Source organism: Hetaerina americana, unplaced genomic scaffold, assembly GCF_022747635.1.
Source record: "Hetaerina americana unplaced genomic scaffold, ioHetAmer1.1.p SCAF_4, whole genome shotgun sequence".
NCBI lineage: Eukaryota > Metazoa > Arthropoda > Insecta > Odonata > Calopterygidae > Hetaerina > Hetaerina americana.
The window spans coordinates 17,352,130-17,370,510 of record NW_027286985.1 but is presented as its reverse complement, the minus strand read 5'-3'; the positions used below and the strand labels follow the sequence as shown (position 1 = coordinate 17,370,510).

General features: G+C 35.5%; 3 protein-coding genes across 4 annotated transcripts in view; 2 read left to right on the top strand and 1 right to left on the bottom strand.

Annotated features, from left to right (window-relative positions):
* The window catches only part of LOC139692086 (probable ATP-dependent DNA helicase HFM1), a 28,877-nt gene extending 16,548 nt beyond the window's left edge, over positions 1-12,329 (top strand). The window contains exons 10-18 of the mRNA XM_071590118.1: positions 415-646; positions 3,353-3,492; positions 3,619-3,830; positions 3,969-4,066; positions 9,080-9,315; positions 9,741-9,970; positions 11,853-11,956; positions 12,053-12,148; positions 12,228-12,329. Coding sequence (XP_071446219.1) covers positions 415-646; positions 3,353-3,492; positions 3,619-3,830; positions 3,969-4,066; positions 9,080-9,315; positions 9,741-9,970; positions 11,853-11,956; positions 12,053-12,148; positions 12,228-12,328 — 1,449 coding nt within the window. The 3' untranslated portion in view covers position 12,329. The remainder of the gene's footprint in view (positions 1-414; positions 647-3,352; positions 3,493-3,618; positions 3,831-3,968; positions 4,067-9,079; positions 9,316-9,740; positions 9,971-11,852; positions 11,957-12,052; positions 12,149-12,227) is intronic.
* Positions 12,330-16,902: 4,573 nt separating this feature from the next.
* LOC139691955 (cytochrome c oxidase subunit 6A, mitochondrial-like) lies at positions 16,903-17,576 on the bottom strand. Its single transcript, XM_071589922.1, has 3 exons — positions 17,433-17,576; positions 17,168-17,316; positions 16,903-17,088 (listed from the first exon to the last, which is right to left on the bottom strand). Exons 1-3 carry the CDS (start codon positions 17,527-17,529, stop codon positions 17,002-17,004), a joined length of 333 nt encoding a protein of 110 aa, XP_071446023.1. The 5' UTR covers positions 17,530-17,576; the 3' UTR covers positions 16,903-17,001.
* A 218-nt stretch (positions 17,577-17,794) lies between these two features.
* Positions 17,795-18,381, top strand: part of S6KL (S6 Kinase Like) — a 148,131-nt gene continuing 147,544 nt past the window's right edge. For both annotated transcript variants that reach the window (XM_071590953.1, XM_071590954.1), the window contains exons 1-2: positions 17,795-18,108; positions 18,204-18,330. In XM_071590953.1, coding sequence (XP_071447054.1) covers positions 18,035-18,108; positions 18,204-18,330 — 201 coding nt within the window. In that variant the 5' untranslated portion in view covers positions 17,795-18,034. The remainder of the gene's footprint in view (positions 18,109-18,203; positions 18,331-18,381) is intronic.

The window sequence follows — 18,381 nt, the reverse complement described above, 5'->3', positions numbered from 1 at the left end:
TTGTTGTTCTTAGTTGCCATAGGACATTTTTGTCTAATTTCAACTGAGGAGCGCAAAATTCTCTCTCCAAGAACTTAACATTATGAAATTGACTATTCCCTCCCAATCGCACCCTTGCACCCCTGCTCCTTTTTTCTGGTTGCACATTCCAGCTCTCTTTTTACTATGATTTCTGTAATTTCTGGCCACTTTGTAGTTACAGACTTGGTCTACCAAGAACCCTTGAATGGCCGTCTTGAGACGAGCACCTTCAGTAAGTTCTGAGATAAGATTTTATCATGAAGTGAATGTTTTTTGTCATTATGTGTGATTCCTGACATAAATGGTGTAAAATATGTATTAGTTGAAATTGCATAAGTACATAAAATTGAAATTATGTTCAAATGTATACAATGAAAATATTTTTCTTGCCAGACACGCTATGAAAGATTGGTTGAAGGACAAGAAACTTTGGAAAGTAACCTACACCGCCACCTGGCTGAGCACCTAAATGCTGAAATTGTGCTCCATACAATCACTGATGTTGCAGTAGCTATGGATTGGATCCACTCTACTTTTCTATATGTTTGCGCTTCGCGTCGTCCCAGTCATTATTCTTTAGTTCACCAGCCATGTGATCCACATAAGATCGAAAGCAAACTTCAAGGTATGCACATTTTGGTTATAATATGCACTAAATTACAAGTATGGTTTACATTATCTCATTAAATAAAAGATTTCCTCTGTCAACTTGCATTAAAAATTAGATCAAAATTAGGTTTCAGATTCATAACTTGTGCTTGCTAATTTTATTCATATAAATAATAAGTATGTATTTATGTTAAGCCTATGTGGACTACAACCTTGATGTAGTGGAAGGGCCTGTGAGTTCTGATGACCCCTAGAGCTAAGCTGGCAAGAGCAATAAAAATTGCTCTTGGTAGGGTCACCCATGCCAGATATGTCAAGAGGTAGGAGCCAGATGTAAGGTAGTCCATTCCAGGTCTGCCTGCAATGAGGTGGTTGCAAAGCCATCTGACCCCATTAGAGTGGCCATTTGAGTCTTGGAGTCACATAAAAAATATATTGAGGAAGGCAGTGGGAAACCACCTAAATTATTTATCCCATGAATTATGATCAACAAAGATTTGAGTACCAGCCCTGACAACTATGGGGCTCAACCTCGTGGACCATGTGTTGCACCCAGCAGCAGCAGAGGCAAGGCTTCTGTAGTCAATCATCTCGCAAAATCCTTGCAATGCAAAATTGACAGCAGCAGCATGAAAGAGGACTGAACCAGTTAGAATAGGAACTTTGTTGGAATGTTGGGGTGATATTGAGGAGAAGGAAGTCAGAGTATATAAAGGGAGAGATAGACACAGGAAATGTAGATGTATTAGGTCTGTGCAAGGTTAGATGGAACAATTGTGAGAATAACTGGAGCAACAGCTATAGGTTAATGCACAGCAGAGTAAAGAAAGCCGGAGAGGGGTGTCAATAGCATTGAAGAAATAGGTAGGAAGAAGCAAAGTAAGCATAGAGCATATGAATGGTAGAATAATATTAGTAGAGGTAAAAGCCAAGCCAATTAACTTGGTTGTTTTTCAGATCTACGTGCCCACAAGCTATCATAGGAGGGAGGAAAAAGGTATACGATCAGGGAGAAATAACTGTAGGTGCTTTTGGATGGGAACATTTGGCAATTGGAATGTGTAGCTGAGCAAAGGGAGATATGAAAATGAGGTAGGCGACTCTGTTTTAGGAATAAGGAATGACTACAGGGTAAAAAAATAGGGTTATGGAGCCAGTGGTTAAATGCATTAAACCCTTCGTTCAAGCATCTCAATAAGCATAGGTATACATGAAAAATGTCCAGGAATTCAGAGAGATATGTTACACTATATAATGTTTAGGTACAGGTTTAGGAACAGCCTGATTCATTTTCTCAGTTTCCTGAGAGCAGATTCAGATCATAATTTTGTATTATTTAAGTAGTGTAACCGGTGATTCAATTGGATAAAACAGGGAAGATGTTTGAGGAAATTGAATGCTGAAGCATTAACAGGGATGTGAAGAAAGGAGTGTCTGAAGGCTGTAGAGAAAATTATGAGTGTAGGCAGGGAGACAGCTACAATGAAAGAAAACTGGGAACATATAAAAAGAGGAAGAGAAGGGAACAGGAAATGAAAGCGAGAAGAGGAGGAGAAAACGGTGGAGAATAGGTCTTCATAGACATGCAAACCATGGCAGATGGTCTATGATGATGGAAAAAAGGAATATTGAAAGCCACAAAAACTATAGGAACAATAAATAGGAAAAGAACTTGGAGACCATGGATTGCAGACAAGATTGTCAGGAAGATACACAAGAGAAGGAAACAGAAGAATGTAAACATGGAATTAGGTAGAAGAAAGAACAAAGAGATAAAAAATGAACTGAAGTGGAAAACCAGTACGGTGAAAGAAGGATGGTGGATGATTCCGTGTGAGGATATGGGAAGTGTGACAATGGCGCCCTGCACAGGAAGGTGGAAGTACTTTCAGAAAATAATAAGGAAAAATCTGTATATGCTATCAAACATATGTCAGAAAAATTAATAACTGAACCAGGAAAGATTCAAGAGAAATAAAAAAAATACACAAAGGATCTATATTGTAAATGTGAAAGCCAGCAAACTTAGACATAGAAAAGAATATGGCATAGATGAGAATATCTTTGGTCCAGGCATACTCAATTGTGAGATAGAAAAGGCATTAAGGGAACTGAAATCAAATAAGTCTGTGGAGTTAGATAACTTTCCTGCAGAAATATTTAGGGTTTAGAAAAGCATGGAAGTAAGAGTTTTTATTGGCTATGTGTAATTTGCAGCATTTATGAGGAAATTCAGCTGAAGGAGTTTGACAGATGAGTGCTTGTTCCCATCCCAAAAAAGGGAAAGGTAGACAAGTTTCATTCAGTATGCAGCTAAGTGTTACTTAGGATCATCAATTAAATAAGAGGATGTAGATAAATGAAAATGATTATTAAGGGGATGATCAGTTTGGATGCAAGAAGGGTAGAGGCAAGCAAGATGCTATAGCAATGATGAGGTCACCATCAGAGAGGAATATAGAATGCAATCGGGATGTATTTATTCATAGATTTTAATTGCTTTTATTGAATCTTTTAAACATTTCTTTAACTGCATTTATCTGAATAAGTACAGAGCTATTTTTGTGGTGAGGCTCATTTCATTTACTTCATTTTGAATTTCAGTGGTGTGCATGCAAAAATGTCCTTCACTGGTATGATCCTCCCATTTAATGTCTTTGTATGATTCGTTGCATATACTATGATGTATAATTGATTTCAAATTGAATATTTTGCTTTGCAGAATTGTGCATGCGAGATCTAAATGCTTTGGCTAGCTGTGGTGTGATAAACCTTGATGGAATGGATATTAAACCCACAGAGATGGGCCGATTGATGGCTCGTTATTGTATTCATTTGGAAACTATGAAACTCTTTCAAAAGGTGTCTGTTAATTAAAACTTAACAGAAATAATTTTGCTTTACCTTCAAAAGGAGCATATAAATGCATTGGCCTAAAAAAGCTTTATTTATTAGAACTATTGCAAATAGTGTGCATTTTATTTCCAGGTTATAGGAACTGAGACAGTGATTGATTTGATTAAACTGCTATCAAAGAGCACTGAATATTCTGATATTCAACTTCGAGCCAGCGAGCGTAAAATTTTAAACTGTCTAAACAAGAATAAGGGCCATGAATGTATTAGATATCCAATACCAACTCGTGTGAAAACTGCGGATCAGAAAATAAACATGCAAGTATTTTCACATTCTTCATATTGGTGAGGGTTTGATAAGGTAACATTCTTGAATTAAACACTTTATCTGTTATATAAGTAACTTGTGAGTAAAATGGAAATTGATTTTTGTTGTATTTATGGTATTCTAGTAAAATATTGACAAATTTGTAATTTTTGCAGCCTTATTCAGACCATATTTGGCTGCCTTCAAATTCAAGATGCTGGACTGTCTCAAGAATGCATAAAAATAATTCGGATTGGCCAGCGAGTTAGCAAATGTAGGTGTCACAAAACAATTTTATCTTTGCTTTATTCATTGATAAGATCTGCTGCAGTGTATGCAAGGAGAGGCAATCAGCTATACTATTTCCATAGTTATGATATTGCTGCTATTTATTCTATTTATCTTTTGACAGAATTTTAAATTATTTGAACTTTGACAAATTCCAAAGAAACTGCAGGAGATGCCGCAACAGTAACTTTTAACGGAGTCATCCACTAATGTGCATTTCAATACAACAATTTCAGAGTGTAAAAATCATTCGCCTTGACTGGGATTGTTGCACTGTATTTGAACTTTCTTGTTATATTCCCATTAAATACTTTAGGTGTATATTATTCATTAAAGTACGGTCACCAGGCCAAATATACATTACTATAATGCTATGAAATTTAGTGGCGGGAAGTCTCACTACTGAAATGAACCAAGTCGGCATCTATTCATAAGAATAAGTCTATGATCTACAGTGTAAGTACTCATTTTAAGGACATGGTGTGTCCTGTACCCAGCTCAGTGTCTGAGAACAGGGTAAATCTACAGAAAGCAGTCGTGATATTCTTCTTGAACAAAATAAAAGGGAGGTCTTAGCTATTCCTCTCTTAAAGAAGATTTTTCAGTTTCTCTTCATTACAATATCTGGTAGAAACCCTAGTTTCCAAAAATGGAGAACATTTGATTATTAAATTGACAAAAATGCTCAACTCATCTAATTAACCTTTCGAAAAACCTGGGTTTTGAAATTACATAAGCTCTCTTAAACAGCCTGGATTTGCTTATTTCCTCAGAGTTTGGAGGAGAGGGCTTGGAAACTGGAACCAAAAATAATTTCATTCATATTCATTAAAGCTCCATTTATTCAATACTAGGGTCTTGAGTATAAGCCCTATTTCATCTTTAGGAAATCTTCTGATCTTACTACCTCTGTATGTGCTAAAGTGGTAGTCATATCATAGCCACAGGTTATAACCTGATATTAAGCAGTTTAATGCTCTATAATGGAACACCCTCTGCTATTTATTTATTATAAGTAATCTACTGGTTAAGATAGATTTTTATGGACACAACTACCAAATAAATATTTTGTGCCTCCTAACAAAACAGGAACCAGCATCCTACTCTGCAACAAGCTCCTCTTTAACTCTGTATACTTCCTTCCTCCCTTCATTTTATCCAGCATCCCTATTCTATTCCTGCCTCTTCTTCGCATGCCTAACATTCTCCCCTCTATCACAGTCTCCAACATCCCACTGCCAATCAATATGCCTTTCATTCATTTTTCTTACCTCCTTATGATTTCTACCTACAAACTTCTCTTATACCTCATCATACCCAGCACTTCCTCATTTATTTTCCTTTCTATCCACTTCACTTTCTCCACACCCACATATCAAAAGTCTCCAATAAGCCTTCCTCTACCCATCTCTTGCTTTATATTCTTGCTTTATTTTCCTGTCCTCAACACTGCCCTAACATTCCAAGCTCTTACTAATTTGGTTTTCTTCTTCTGTGCTGCTGCTGTTGGTTTTGCTTTGCCAAGCTTTTGTGAGATAATGACCAAGGAAGCTTTGCCTCTCCTGCAGCCATGCATGACAGATGGCTGATTGGGCTGAGTCCCATGGTTGCCAGGACTCATTTTCTGTATACTATCCATCATAAAAATCATGGGATTAATAATTGAGGTGATTCCTCGTTGCCTTCCTCAATAGTGTTTTTAACATGGCACCATCACTCACTAGGGTCAGATGCCTTTGCAGCTGCCTCAATGAGGAACAGATGCTATGTGAGCTACCTTTCTTCTGGCTCATAACCTTTCAACTATCTAACATGGATGACCCTGCCAGGAGCAATTATCATTTCTTCCACCAGCAAGGCTCTAGGGGTCATTGGAATGCACAAGTCCTTCCACCACATCAAGGTTGTAGTCCATGAGAGGGCTTTTGCTGATAGAAATGTTGAAAAAACTTAACGAATCAGTCTTCCAAGTGGGACATCATATGTGTAACACGGTGAACAGGGTTTCTTAAGCACTGATAGTTTAAAATAACATGATTTCAAAAATTGGTTGGGGAAAACAACCATCTTCACAGAGGGGTCTACATATAGTCAAGGGATGGTTGCAGGAAGATGGAAATTTGGGGGCCGTCACACACTTGAGAGGTAAATAAATACCCTTTAAGTTTGCCAACAATGCTGTGGTTTATGGTGATATTCATGATCCTGAGGACACATCAGCTTTATCAAATAACCTTAATGCTGGCACGACACTTGGCAGTTAGAATAGCACTTAAAAAAGTGCAGTCTTAAATTTTTGGAAAAAGAGCAATTCCCTCCCAAACACCTACTGCATCAGGAACTCCAAAATGGAACAAGTAGACTCAATTAAATACCAATATCTAGGTGTTACCCTCACTCATGACCTCTCCTCGGCGAAACACATACTGGGAATATGTGGACAAGCTAGCAAAAAATTAGGATTTATTAGAAGAGTACTGGGTAAATGAGATGAAAAGGTCAAAGAGAAATGTTATCATCTTATACACCCAAGTGATTGAGTGATTGTGCATTTTCGTAAGTCCTTTCTGTTCCATTTTGTTATTTCTGTGTGTTTGACGGGTCAATGGCATAGGAGAAATCCTTGTAAAGTGTGTCATATCATAAGTGTGAGTACATATGATTCAAAGAGGTCCCTATTTCTGAACACACCTGAGTGATTAAGTGAATGAGCGAGAACTTGTGTCCATCTATTTCATTTGTTCTTGTATGATAGATGGGTCCTTGACGTAGGAGGAATCCTTGTAAACCCTGAACGAATAAGTACTTGTGAATCGCAAAGATCCCTGTTTTCAGACACACCCGAGTGATTGAGTGAATGAGCAAAAGCGTGCGTACTTCCGTTTTATAATTTTGTATTCATCTGTTTGATTGATTGGTCACTGGCATAAGAGGAATCCTTGTAAACCCTTAACAAGTGAATCAGTGAGATTCGCAAAGGTCTAACACACTCGATTGATTGCAAACGTGAACCTGGGCCTTTCCTTTTTGATTTTTATTCCTGTGTGTATACAATGGGTCCCTAGCATAGGAATTATCCTTGCAAACCTTGAGTGTGGGTGTGATTGCGTTTCGAGAGTGACTGTTATTCCTTAACACAACCTAGTAATCAAGTGGTTGTAAGTCTGTTTTATTTTTTAATTAATTTTGCTATTTTTGTGTGATTGAGGTTTATGTGGGTCACTGTTTCCCAAACACACCCTAGGGACCTAGTTTGTGTTCCCTATCTTTCCCCTTACTTGTAACTTTATTTTTACCTCCTCCCTTTACAAACCTAGTGCCAATCAAGTTAATGGTCTAGGCTATCTTGTTTTCATTGCTTCACGACCGTAGATACGTTCATTTTATATTTACAGAAATGTTATATTTTGCTGGTTAGGCCTCATTTAGAATACGCTGCCAGTATATGCGATCCACACAAAGTTGTATTAATAGTTGAATTGGATCACGTGCAGCATAGGGAAGCTAGATTTGTAAAATGTTGTTTTGCTAAATTTAGTAGCGAATCCAAAATATTAGAGGAGCTAGGCTGGGAATCACTCATGGAGCAAAGGTTAAATAAAAGATTAAATCTCTTGCATAAATTGGAAGTTCGTATCTTTAGCAGTGATGTTGAAAATGTATTATTACCCCCATTGCACTTGTAGGAGAGATCATGCTAATAAAGTTAGAGAGATTAAGTGTAGAACAGATAGATTTAAGATGACATTTTTTCCAAAAAGATAAGGGATCAGAATCAAGTTGTCCAAACATGGTAGGGTCATATTCGGGTCAATACTAGTCTGGTGTGTATTCACACACCCTAGCAGTGGCTTGCAGAGAACTAAAATGAATAAATAGTTGTCATAGCAGAGATACGATGCCATAATCCATGCTGAAAAATTCACCATACTGATCTATACACAAAATTTTCTAAGAATTACCCAAGAATATTTTTTATTCTCAAAGAATAAGAAACAAATACCCACATTAGTAATACATTCACTTATACATGGAGAGTCATGCTACCTGAAAGACATTTATTTCTCCATGTTGAAAGTTTCACCTCCAAAGGAGTCTTTTCATATCATGACAAAGCCAAATATTGAGTTTTTCTCAGTTCCTGGACATTAAGACATTCGTGGAAGTAACATTGCTGATGAAGTTGCAAAACCCAACTGGTCAAGCACCAATCCTACTTACCTCCTTGCAACAGAGAACTCAAAGATATGAAGGATATCCAACCAATAATCCCTTAACACATCACACAGGGTCTCTGGTTGGGCCAATGCTTTTGGCAAAAACATTACATTTCAATTAAACTTTTTTATGCCAAAGATGACTGAGGAAAATTTCAATTGCCAACTGTGCACTTATGAGAAAACAGGCATTCCAATTTTTGGATGACGTAGGAACTCATGTGCGGATGATGCAAGAAGGGGAAATAACAAATGAGATGTGATCTTAGTCTTGAATAATGTCATAGGCGTGTTGATGATCTCATCATGATGTTTGGCACAATGAAACTGGCTAGGGGCTAAGATCGCATCTACATACATCAGATTAATATGTAACAGTTACATTTTGGTGGAAATCAGGAGTAAATTAATGTTTTCATTATCAGATACATACTTTTGGTATTAATCTCAAGGAATACACATTAACTTAGTAATATGTTTCTAATATAGCAAGTCTGATTTCACTATCTGTCTATGTAGGTGTTCTATATATTTTACAGATGAAGCATGAAATTGTATCTTTTCTAATAACATTCAACGCAAAACTTTTATTGTCACTTATAATATTTCAGCAATGTTAAGATGAGTAATGTACAAATATGTAATCTTGGACTTCAGCAATCTAAAGAAGCACTGGATTAATTTTTGTAAATTTCCTTTTATAATTGCTTTAATTCAACATTAAATTTTTGTCGTCTTGAAAATACTGTTCTCTGAGGTGTACGTCATTTTTCATCTTCCAGGTTTTTGCCAGTATGTGATGAGTTGCTTGGTGAAACAAGGAAAAAATAAATGGTACAGACTTCTTTTGAGTTCATTACGCCTTATAAAATGTTTAAACAGCCGCCTATGGGAAGATTCCATTTTTGTAGCACGTCAATTGGATAGAATAGGAGCATCATATGCTTCACTTCTTGCTGCTTCTGGTAAAACCTCATTTGCAGCTCTACGAGATTCTAGTCCTCGAGACATTGAGAGGGTAAATACTTTTTTAAGGGCCCTTAGGTAAATGAAATTAATTCATACACTCAATGGTAAGAAAAGTAGTATGGTCTGATGCTTATCCCGATATATCAGCTTGATGAAGTTTTCTTGGGTCTTCCACAGGGTCAGGGGTTCCATGTTGGCCATTGTTTTGATGCTCAACTTGTGGATCATCCTCAGGGCAGATGAGTCACCTGGCCTGAGGATGGTGCTCGAGTTGAGTGTTGAAACATTGGCCTACATGGAACACCTGACCTGGTGGAAGACCCAAGAAAACTTCATCAAAATAAGAAAAATAGTTGTAGCTAAACAAGATTGCTTCGATGATGTTAAGACAGAAATTTTTAAAGATTTTTTCTGTATGCATAATTTAATTTAAAATTGTTAAGGTGGCTAATTAAAATATTTTTTGCTTTACAGATATTAAATAAAGCACCACCTTTTGGGAATGACATCAAGGACTTTGTGAATCACTTACCTGAGTATATACTCTCAGTAGACAAGTCTGGATACACAGTAACTATTGAAGTTTCTATAGCCAATCAAGAATCAGTAAAACAGTACATCAGCTCAGGTGGGACAAATAACATTTCTTCACTTGTAGCTGGAGAACCATCAACAAATGTTCTCCTTCTTCATGAAAATATTTAGTAAGTCTGGGTAAATTATCTAATTTGATTAAAAATCTTTTGACTAAAATTTTTATAGCTAAAATTTGGTAGAACTTAAAATTGTGGGACTTGGATAAAAAATGTTGGCCAGTATAATTTCCATCTATTTCATAGTTTTCAAGCAATTTTGCCTCAGTGCAGGAGTGCTGTTTTCTGTGTAGCTATATGGGACATGCTTTAAGTTATGAGGGCTGTAAAGTTAGGAGTTATAATTAATTCATCTTGCATAAATTACTGTGCAAATATGAATATGCCACCATAAGAACCTAAACAATCTATTTTGCTGATGAATGGCACCACAACCAGCTTTGTTATAAGTATAAGAATGAATTTCTATGAAATTTCAAAGTTGTTAAGTCCTTATTTATGTACCCTGTGTGATTACTTTGGTGATGCTTGACTAATACCAGCTTTGTTATAAGCATAAGAATGACAACCAGCACATTGACAACCAGCTTTGTTATAAGCATAAGAATGAATTTCTATGAAATTTAAAAGTTGTTAAGTCCTTATTTATGTACCCTGTGTGATTACTTTGGTGATGCTTGACTAATACAGTTCACCACCACCTTTTCTATAGTTTTGAACAAAAAATACATAGAACTTCCTTTTTATTCATCTTTCATGAAAGGCCTTCATAGTATTTTCAAACACCATAATAGATCAATCTTTTTCTCGTGGAAATTCAAATTAAAAAGCCATCCTCACCTTAAAGATTTGAATATAATCAGAAATCTAGCACTTACTGAATTAAATGCCCCACACATTGTGGCAAAACATATGCCAGAAAAACCAAACACCAACTCCTCATTAGGCTAAAAAAAAATTCAGCCCGCTTTAAATATAACAGACTGGAAAAATCCAGCATAGTAAAACATTCAATGGATATCAACCATTCTAAAGACTTGCATCTTTTAAAAGGTCCCTCTGACCATCTCTTTGAATTAATTTGTTTCTGCATATCAATCAATAGTTAAAATTCAGATCTGGACCCCATTACCCCTCTCCTCTCCAAATTATCATCATGGATTTTACCTACCTTGCCCACTCTGCTACCTTCCATTCCACCTTAATTTTCTGTAGATCATTTGTGCAGTCTTTTTATGATCATTCCAAGCCTAATGATGGCTTTGTGACTTCCTCTTTTTTCTCCTTTCCCTTTGACACTTTTTGTCCTCCACAGTCCCCATTCCTGTGGCCTAACCTCACATTACACCACATCCCTACCCTAGTGAACATCCATTAACTCAAGCTGCTTGAATTTAAGTGAAAGGGCTCACAAAATTTGGCTGGCGCTGAAACTGGCCATTACTGACAGATTCTCCAAGTGATTGAGACATGTGAGTCACCATCACTCTCTGTAATACCAATCTTTCTTTCCTTCATCCTACTCATGACCACTCGTCTTCACAATTAATGGCCAATGACAACCTATCGACCTCTTCTTATTGCCATTTGGCCATAAACCAGTCTTTTTCATATTTGCAAATGAATTGCGAATGTTTATTGTGATGTAGTTTGTGCTAACAATGTATAATCATTTTGAGTTCAGGATGTTTTTCATATTTCTTGCGATTTCTTAATGCTAGTTATATTTTTTGAGTAAATTCAAAATGCATTATTCTGATGATAAATCAATTTTATTATTCAGTGATTGAAAAACATTCATCAAAATTTTGTATTCAGGCACTAAAAGATTTATAGGTGCACGCTTAATGCATATCTTACAACAAAAGTGAATATTCATTAACTTCTAGGTTTCCTTACACAACATTATTTTATCTCTTTGAAAGTATTAAAAATTTCAACCAAAATTTTTACCTTGATCAATATATAACTCCTATTTCAACAATATTTTCAGTGATGCATTCATTGTAAATTCAGGAACCATATTAAAAACAATCAACTTAAACAACCACCCTAATGTGAAAGACATCAAAGTGAATTTGATAAATGAAAGATGGGGTAAGTTTATTGATACTTTGGATACCAAGTTGTAATTCAACCTTAAATGATATGAAAATCTTACACTCAAATTTGACATTTTCATCCAAAATTCAGTTGGTCTTGATGTTGAGGCATCCATCAATGTTGACGAAGGACATATAAAATCTGAAGGTGTTCAAGAATATCTTAAAAGATTTGCCTTTTCTCAAGGTAAGTACTCTTGTGAACGTAGAGATGGAGATTCAGGTAGTGAATAATATTTTAATAGTTGTTATTCCTTGCATTGCAGGTTGCATTACAGATCAAAATGCACAAATTAAGGTAAAAAGGACTTGGTCAAGAACTTATCATCAAAAATATTTCTCTTGGAGACAATTGCAAAAAATTTAGAAAATACAACCAAAATAATATTAAAACTATGCAGACTACTAGCACATGATGTCTATAACTTTTTGAGAATCCTTGTCCAGTTTTTAATTGCAAATGACTTAGCATTAACACAATTAATCACCAACACTGGCCATTATTCCATAATATGCTGGCATAGTACTTTTTGATAACTTAGTGTTGCATCTATATAAATATGTAGGAAAGGGGATTAAGTAAGGGTTGAGAGCAGATGGATTTGGAATGATAACCCACAAAAAGGTTTCAAATGTTAACCTAATTTCTCCAGGTTACTCCTTTCGAGAAAGATGATGGAATGGTATCCGGTGGAGAAAATCTTTGTGGAAATGAGGTCATTTGGGATGATAAATCCTAATGAGCGACAATAGGTGATGATTAGCAATGTCAGCACATTATGGAATGATGGCCAGAGTTGCTGGTTAATTGAAGACATAGTTCTTGAAAACATTAAATATTTATGAGTAGCAAGGGAGCATTACTGTAGTGGGATAAAAGACCAAGGTAAAGGCAAGGAGGAAGAGGAACTGTAATTAAAGCATGCAAACTGCTGCTTAAAATATTTATTCTCAAGTCATCTTCTTTGGGCAAATCACTTCACCAACAGAACAAAAGTTTCAGTTCAAAAGAATGTGAGGAGGATGGACTTGGGAGATATAAACATATGAGAGCTAAAGATAATTTAAAAAATGTGAATAGAATGAATAGCTGATGAAAACCCCTAACATTTTCCATTAGGCCTACCCAATCTCCTATTAAGTTCATTGTAATAATTGGTAGTCTCCTTTTACTACCATTTCTAAACATTCTAATTTATCAGCAAATTTCAACTGTGCTAAAATAAAATTCAACTAATAGGTATAAAGCATAGGGCTCCTGACATACACGACTGGAATTTTCAGTGGATGCACACTAATCAAATAGATTTCTTTATAGGAAAAAAAAGGATTGGAGAAGGAAATTGGTACCTCTCAAAGTTGTAAAAGTTATCATGCTACCCAGATGTCTTATTTTGATAAACTTAAAGAAAGAGTCAAGATGCTACCCAAAACACCAACCATAAAGTTGAAAGAGGTAATCATTTAAGCATTACAATCATGCAAGCCTTGAGTAGCAGCAAAATAAAGCTGGAATGAAATGGAAACTAAATTGATAGAAAAAATCCGAATATTTTTCATAAGAATTGTGGGATAATACTGATTTAATGATCAATTCTTATAGGGTAGACGAAATTCATGTAAATTCCAGAGATCCATTGATATGTACTTAAATAAAGATACTCTATCAGCTAAAGCACCACAAAAACATGGAATGATAGAAGAATTTTGTGTTCTAAGTGAGGAAACACCAAAAAAGAAATACAGAGAAGAGCACTTGATGCATGGTACCAGCTATGATAACATTTCAAGTGAGAGTAGTTTTGAAACTTACGGTTTTATTTAAAACTAGGTACTTTGAAAATGTCCAGCATTTCTAAAGAGTCACCTTATAATGTTAAACAGAAACCTATTTAAATTTTTGAGTAAGGCAATAATAAAATAGGTGAGCTATTGGCTAGTTAAATGTATTGATGATAAATCCTCCAGCCAATGAAGTGTCAACCACACCTTCCCAGCTGACTAAAATACTGGGATAGGAGCTCTTGATAAAGCCACTCTTGATTTGACATGAATAAACATCAGTAAGGCATATTTATTATTAAAATCATTTCCACAGCTATAGATTCTTCAAGCTCTAATGGAAATCAAGATGATTATACTAATTATGAAATATTAAATGTCTATGATCAAGAAAGCTCAAATTTGGCATCCTCTGTCATCCCATTATACACCCCAGATTTCGAAGTTGACAGTCAATTTATTCCTGGAGAACATTATGATGCAAATGAATTTTATGCTCCAGGGCAAATGAGTCTAAGAACAAATGAAACAAAAGGTAAGTATTTCTCCAAGTATCTCATATATGAAAATTAGTTATCCCTGATTTCAATGACTATGGAAGGAGATAATTTTGATGCAAAGTTGTATGCTCTACAAGTTCACATTGCTTTTATTAAATTACATTTTTTCAAAACTTTTTATCAAATATGAGTTATAAAAATGTAACAAAAATTATTAATTTGATTTGGGTGCCCAAGAAAGTCACATAGGTAATTTGTTTGGCCATGAAGTTCTATTTTATTTATGTTACATCATTTGTTTCCTTCCCTTTCCAAATCAAAACTCATCAGCCCCAAGGTGATCATTCATCATCTTGTTCATCTTAAGAACTGCCTTTACAGATTTGAAATAAAACTTAGAAAAATTCTATCACATCTCAAAGTGATGACTTTTTCCAAAGTATGTGCCTGTTTTATTTGATGAGAAATGCATCTTTCATTCATATTTACACATTTAACATTGGTATTTATATACTTCACATGTACATAGACTTTATACAATGACTTGCTCTATACATAATGCATGTATCATGGATATAGTCCATGGATGAATAAATATTGTCAATGTAAAAGTTATGCTGGAACCAGAATACATTAATAACAATGGAATCAGATAGCACATATGAACTTTTTTTAACCTTCTCTCTCTCGTTAGATCTAGTAAGAAAAACAACTTTGACCAGCAGATTAGAGGAAGAGTCTTTGATCAATTTTGCAATTCCAAATTTTGATCTTGGGTAAGTTTAATGTGTGATTACTTCTTTATGCTTGTAAGAACCAAATAAGGTGCATTCTATGGTCAACAATGCTGTAAAAGGATCACAAAAATCAAATTTAGCAACTCTACGATGATTGAAATAGTATTAAGCTTTTAATGTGATACAATAAAGCCTTTCTTTTCAAATTTAAGAGATTCTGTTAAATCACTTGTTCACAAATTAGTGTGTCTGTTAAACCCTCATGACACAAATATATTCACTGTGCTTACATATGCAGTTTAGCGCATGCAACTCATTAGTGCCTTTTTAAAAAAATGATATCACATTTTAAATTGCATGACACGATTACTAACTTCATAAATGTTTCTGAATAGATTTATTTCCTTTCAAGGATGTAAACTGCTGGTTATATATTTTACTGAAAAGAGTAATAAAGGTTGAAAACAAAATTGTGAAGGGCTAGAGTGGTTCACTAATGTTTTGATAATGATTCACTTGGTAAAGTTTACACCACAGAAGAATAATTCAAACTACTTCTTACTCATTCTCTGTAAACATCTCGAAACTGAGCAAGAAGAAACTGATAACAGCTGAAAAATCAATGTTAAAAATTTAGGAGTATTATTTGACTACTGTTTTCATATAAGTTAAGGACTTTCTCAAGATTTCAAGAAGCAATTTCAGTTCAAAAGATATCTAATTACAGTAGGAAAATAAAATTGATGTTTAAAATTTTGTCACCGACTGCTTTTCCCATATGGTATTGAATTACGTTTGATGATTTCCTCCTCGATGTCCTGACACTTTTTGATTCCCTTCATATTTTAAAGTATAGCATTCATACCGTTAACTATAATACTATGATAATATTCTCGAAAATCGTGCAGATATAAAACAAATAAGTTGCCCTTGATAACTGACCAAGTAGTAGTAGTAGTAGTTTTTAGGGGAGGCGACCGACAGCTAAGGTCATTTGCGCCATAGGGGATGGACAGGAAAGGATGAAGGCTGGAGAGAAACCCGGCGTCGGCATTAGCCTACTCTTTACGAAAGGCGCCAAGGGGTCCGCAGCTTAACGTCCCATCCGACGGACGCCGTACTCACTCAAAGTGCCCTCCACAAAGTACCTCAAGTAGGGATCGAGATACCTCTGAAAAATATTCAACACCGCCGGGATTTGAACCCGCGCCCTCAGGGTGGGAAGCCAGTACGTTAGCCCCCGCACCATCTCGATCCCCATAACTGACCAATAAATCGATTTTATCCCCATTAAAATGCCACTAACCCAACACTTATCATTGCTAATTCTGAATTTGATTTCCAGGGAGGATCTACTACTTAATGAGAACCAACATATGGACGTCAAATGATTACAGGCTGTTTTTTTGGATTTCAAATATGGACATAAGTTTAACTACAATGTTTCTCACGCTAAAATGTGCATCAATAAGTTTGTAATGGCCTAATTAACCTCTAATAAAATGTTACCCTTCCAATATTTTTCTCTCAAGTTTCCTTGAACATCATAATGTGTCCAATGAAGAAGATTTCAATTAGCTGGCTCTTCGCCAGCAGCTACTTAACCAAACATTCTGGGCAAGTCGCTCAATTTGTGAATTCAAAATTCAATGCCAAAAATTACTTTTTAAGCCTTGGGTATACATGCTGTTGCATGTACGAAGGCGAAAAATTAAAACATTGTCCCCAGTTTACCAATTTCGTGACGTGGAAATTACAACTAGTGCATAGCGGTAGCCTCTGACAACTTTACTCAATCTTCCTACTATTCATAAAATCAATTTATAAGGACGCTGTGCTTACCTTGAGACTATTCGTAAACGGTTGAGGCGAAGCCATAACTATTTCACCTCTTTCAATGCTTAGGAAAATAAGAAGATGTCTTTAACGTACTGGACAAATTTATTTAAACCTCTGTTACACTTGCAACCCAGGCACACTACAATTTACACGGTATTCTTTTACACTAACATTGTCAAAAATTAATGGGACTCTTCATAACCAGTTGGAAGCGGATTGGTATGAGGGTTGTGGAACAAGGTTTTATTGCCATCGCCCCATGGAAAACGCTAGAAAAGAAAAAGTTATTAAATTACATTGGTACACGCAAGAAATATGAATCATTGAACCTAAAATTAAAGCCCTTACCTTATCTCTCTTTCTCAGATGCTCGTACGGAACAAACTCTGGCGGCTGGTGGGGGTGCGCTTGTTCCCTCAAATACGTGTGAACCGCACACAATAATACAGCAGGAATAGCAACGAAGAAGCTCAGCTTCCTCCATAAGTCCATACCCCCTTGAATTAAAAATTAAACAATTATTCTGCGGTGAACAGATTGCAAAATAAATCCATCCATCTTTGATGGTTGAAATCCATATGAAATGACGTAAGTTTAATGAAATATAATTTACCAGCATGCCCTGCAGTTGCAGATGGCCCCTCACTCGCAGATAAATTAACTGCAGTAGAAATTCTACGACCCACTATTCTTCCTAGTACTCCAGCCATTTTTCCTTCGCCTTCAGACAAGGAAGATCGATTGTTGAGCTACTTACCAATACTACCAACGCAATACTATCGAAATATCGAGAATATTAGAGTCAAAAAGTTACTCAGTTAAAAATAACAGCTAAAAATTATAAAGATTCAAACTTCATTAATGTTCATTAATTATTAACTATTTTTTATTTGTTTTTATTTGATTAATCTCAGAAAAAGTTTTAAATAACAGCTGTTTTGGTAAATGTAGTATTTTCTAGAATATGGCGGATGTTTGATTTGTGAAAATGAATTTGTTATGGAACGTATCTTTGTTTCCACTCGTTGGGTCTACTTTGTTGAAAGGAAAAAGTTTGTATTGGCAGATCTCGAAGTTATAAAAAATGTATATTTCTTGAAAAAAATCTCTAGAGCTCTTTCGGAGGTATGTAAAACGTTTGACATACTTTCGTAGGACAATCTTGAGTCCAATGATTCTGTCACCGTTTTCGTTACCGTAGAAGATATAGTTGGAATGAGCACGAGATCAAAGTCTTCTGTTGGAAGTTGTATTCCTGAGCTCTTGGGGTTTAATGCCTTTCGTAGAAGGTGAGAAATTGGCGAATTCCAAGATATGTATTCTACGTTGTTTACACGCATTTTTTATAGTTTTGATGTCTATAGAATTAATTATTAATTTTCAGGAGTAATAAGTACAACAAATCTGAAGATTTTGGTTCCTCTAAAACCCCTTGGCCAGTTTCTTTCATTGAATCCATTTTTTTCCCAGAATTTAAGAAGAAATGCCATGTCACAGCTCTAGAATTTCAGGTATGCCTTTTTATATACTTTGTAATACAATTTCATCAGCTAATTGATTTC

Bases quoted from the DNA above. Each gene is read 5' to 3' on its own strand.
- LOC139691955 (XM_071589922.1), bottom strand. From the start codon at position 17,529: ATGGCTGGAGTACTAGGAAGAATAGTGGGTCGTAGAATTTCTACTGCA. The intron at 17,317-17,432 runs GTAAATTATATT...TTTTAATTCAAG, and splicing joins TGCAACTGCAGGGCATGCTG to GGGGTATGGACTTATGGAGG. The intron at 17,089-17,167 runs GTAAGGGCTTTA...TTTCTTTTCTAG, and splicing joins ATCTGAGAAAGAGAGATAAG to CGTTTTCCATGGGGCGATGG.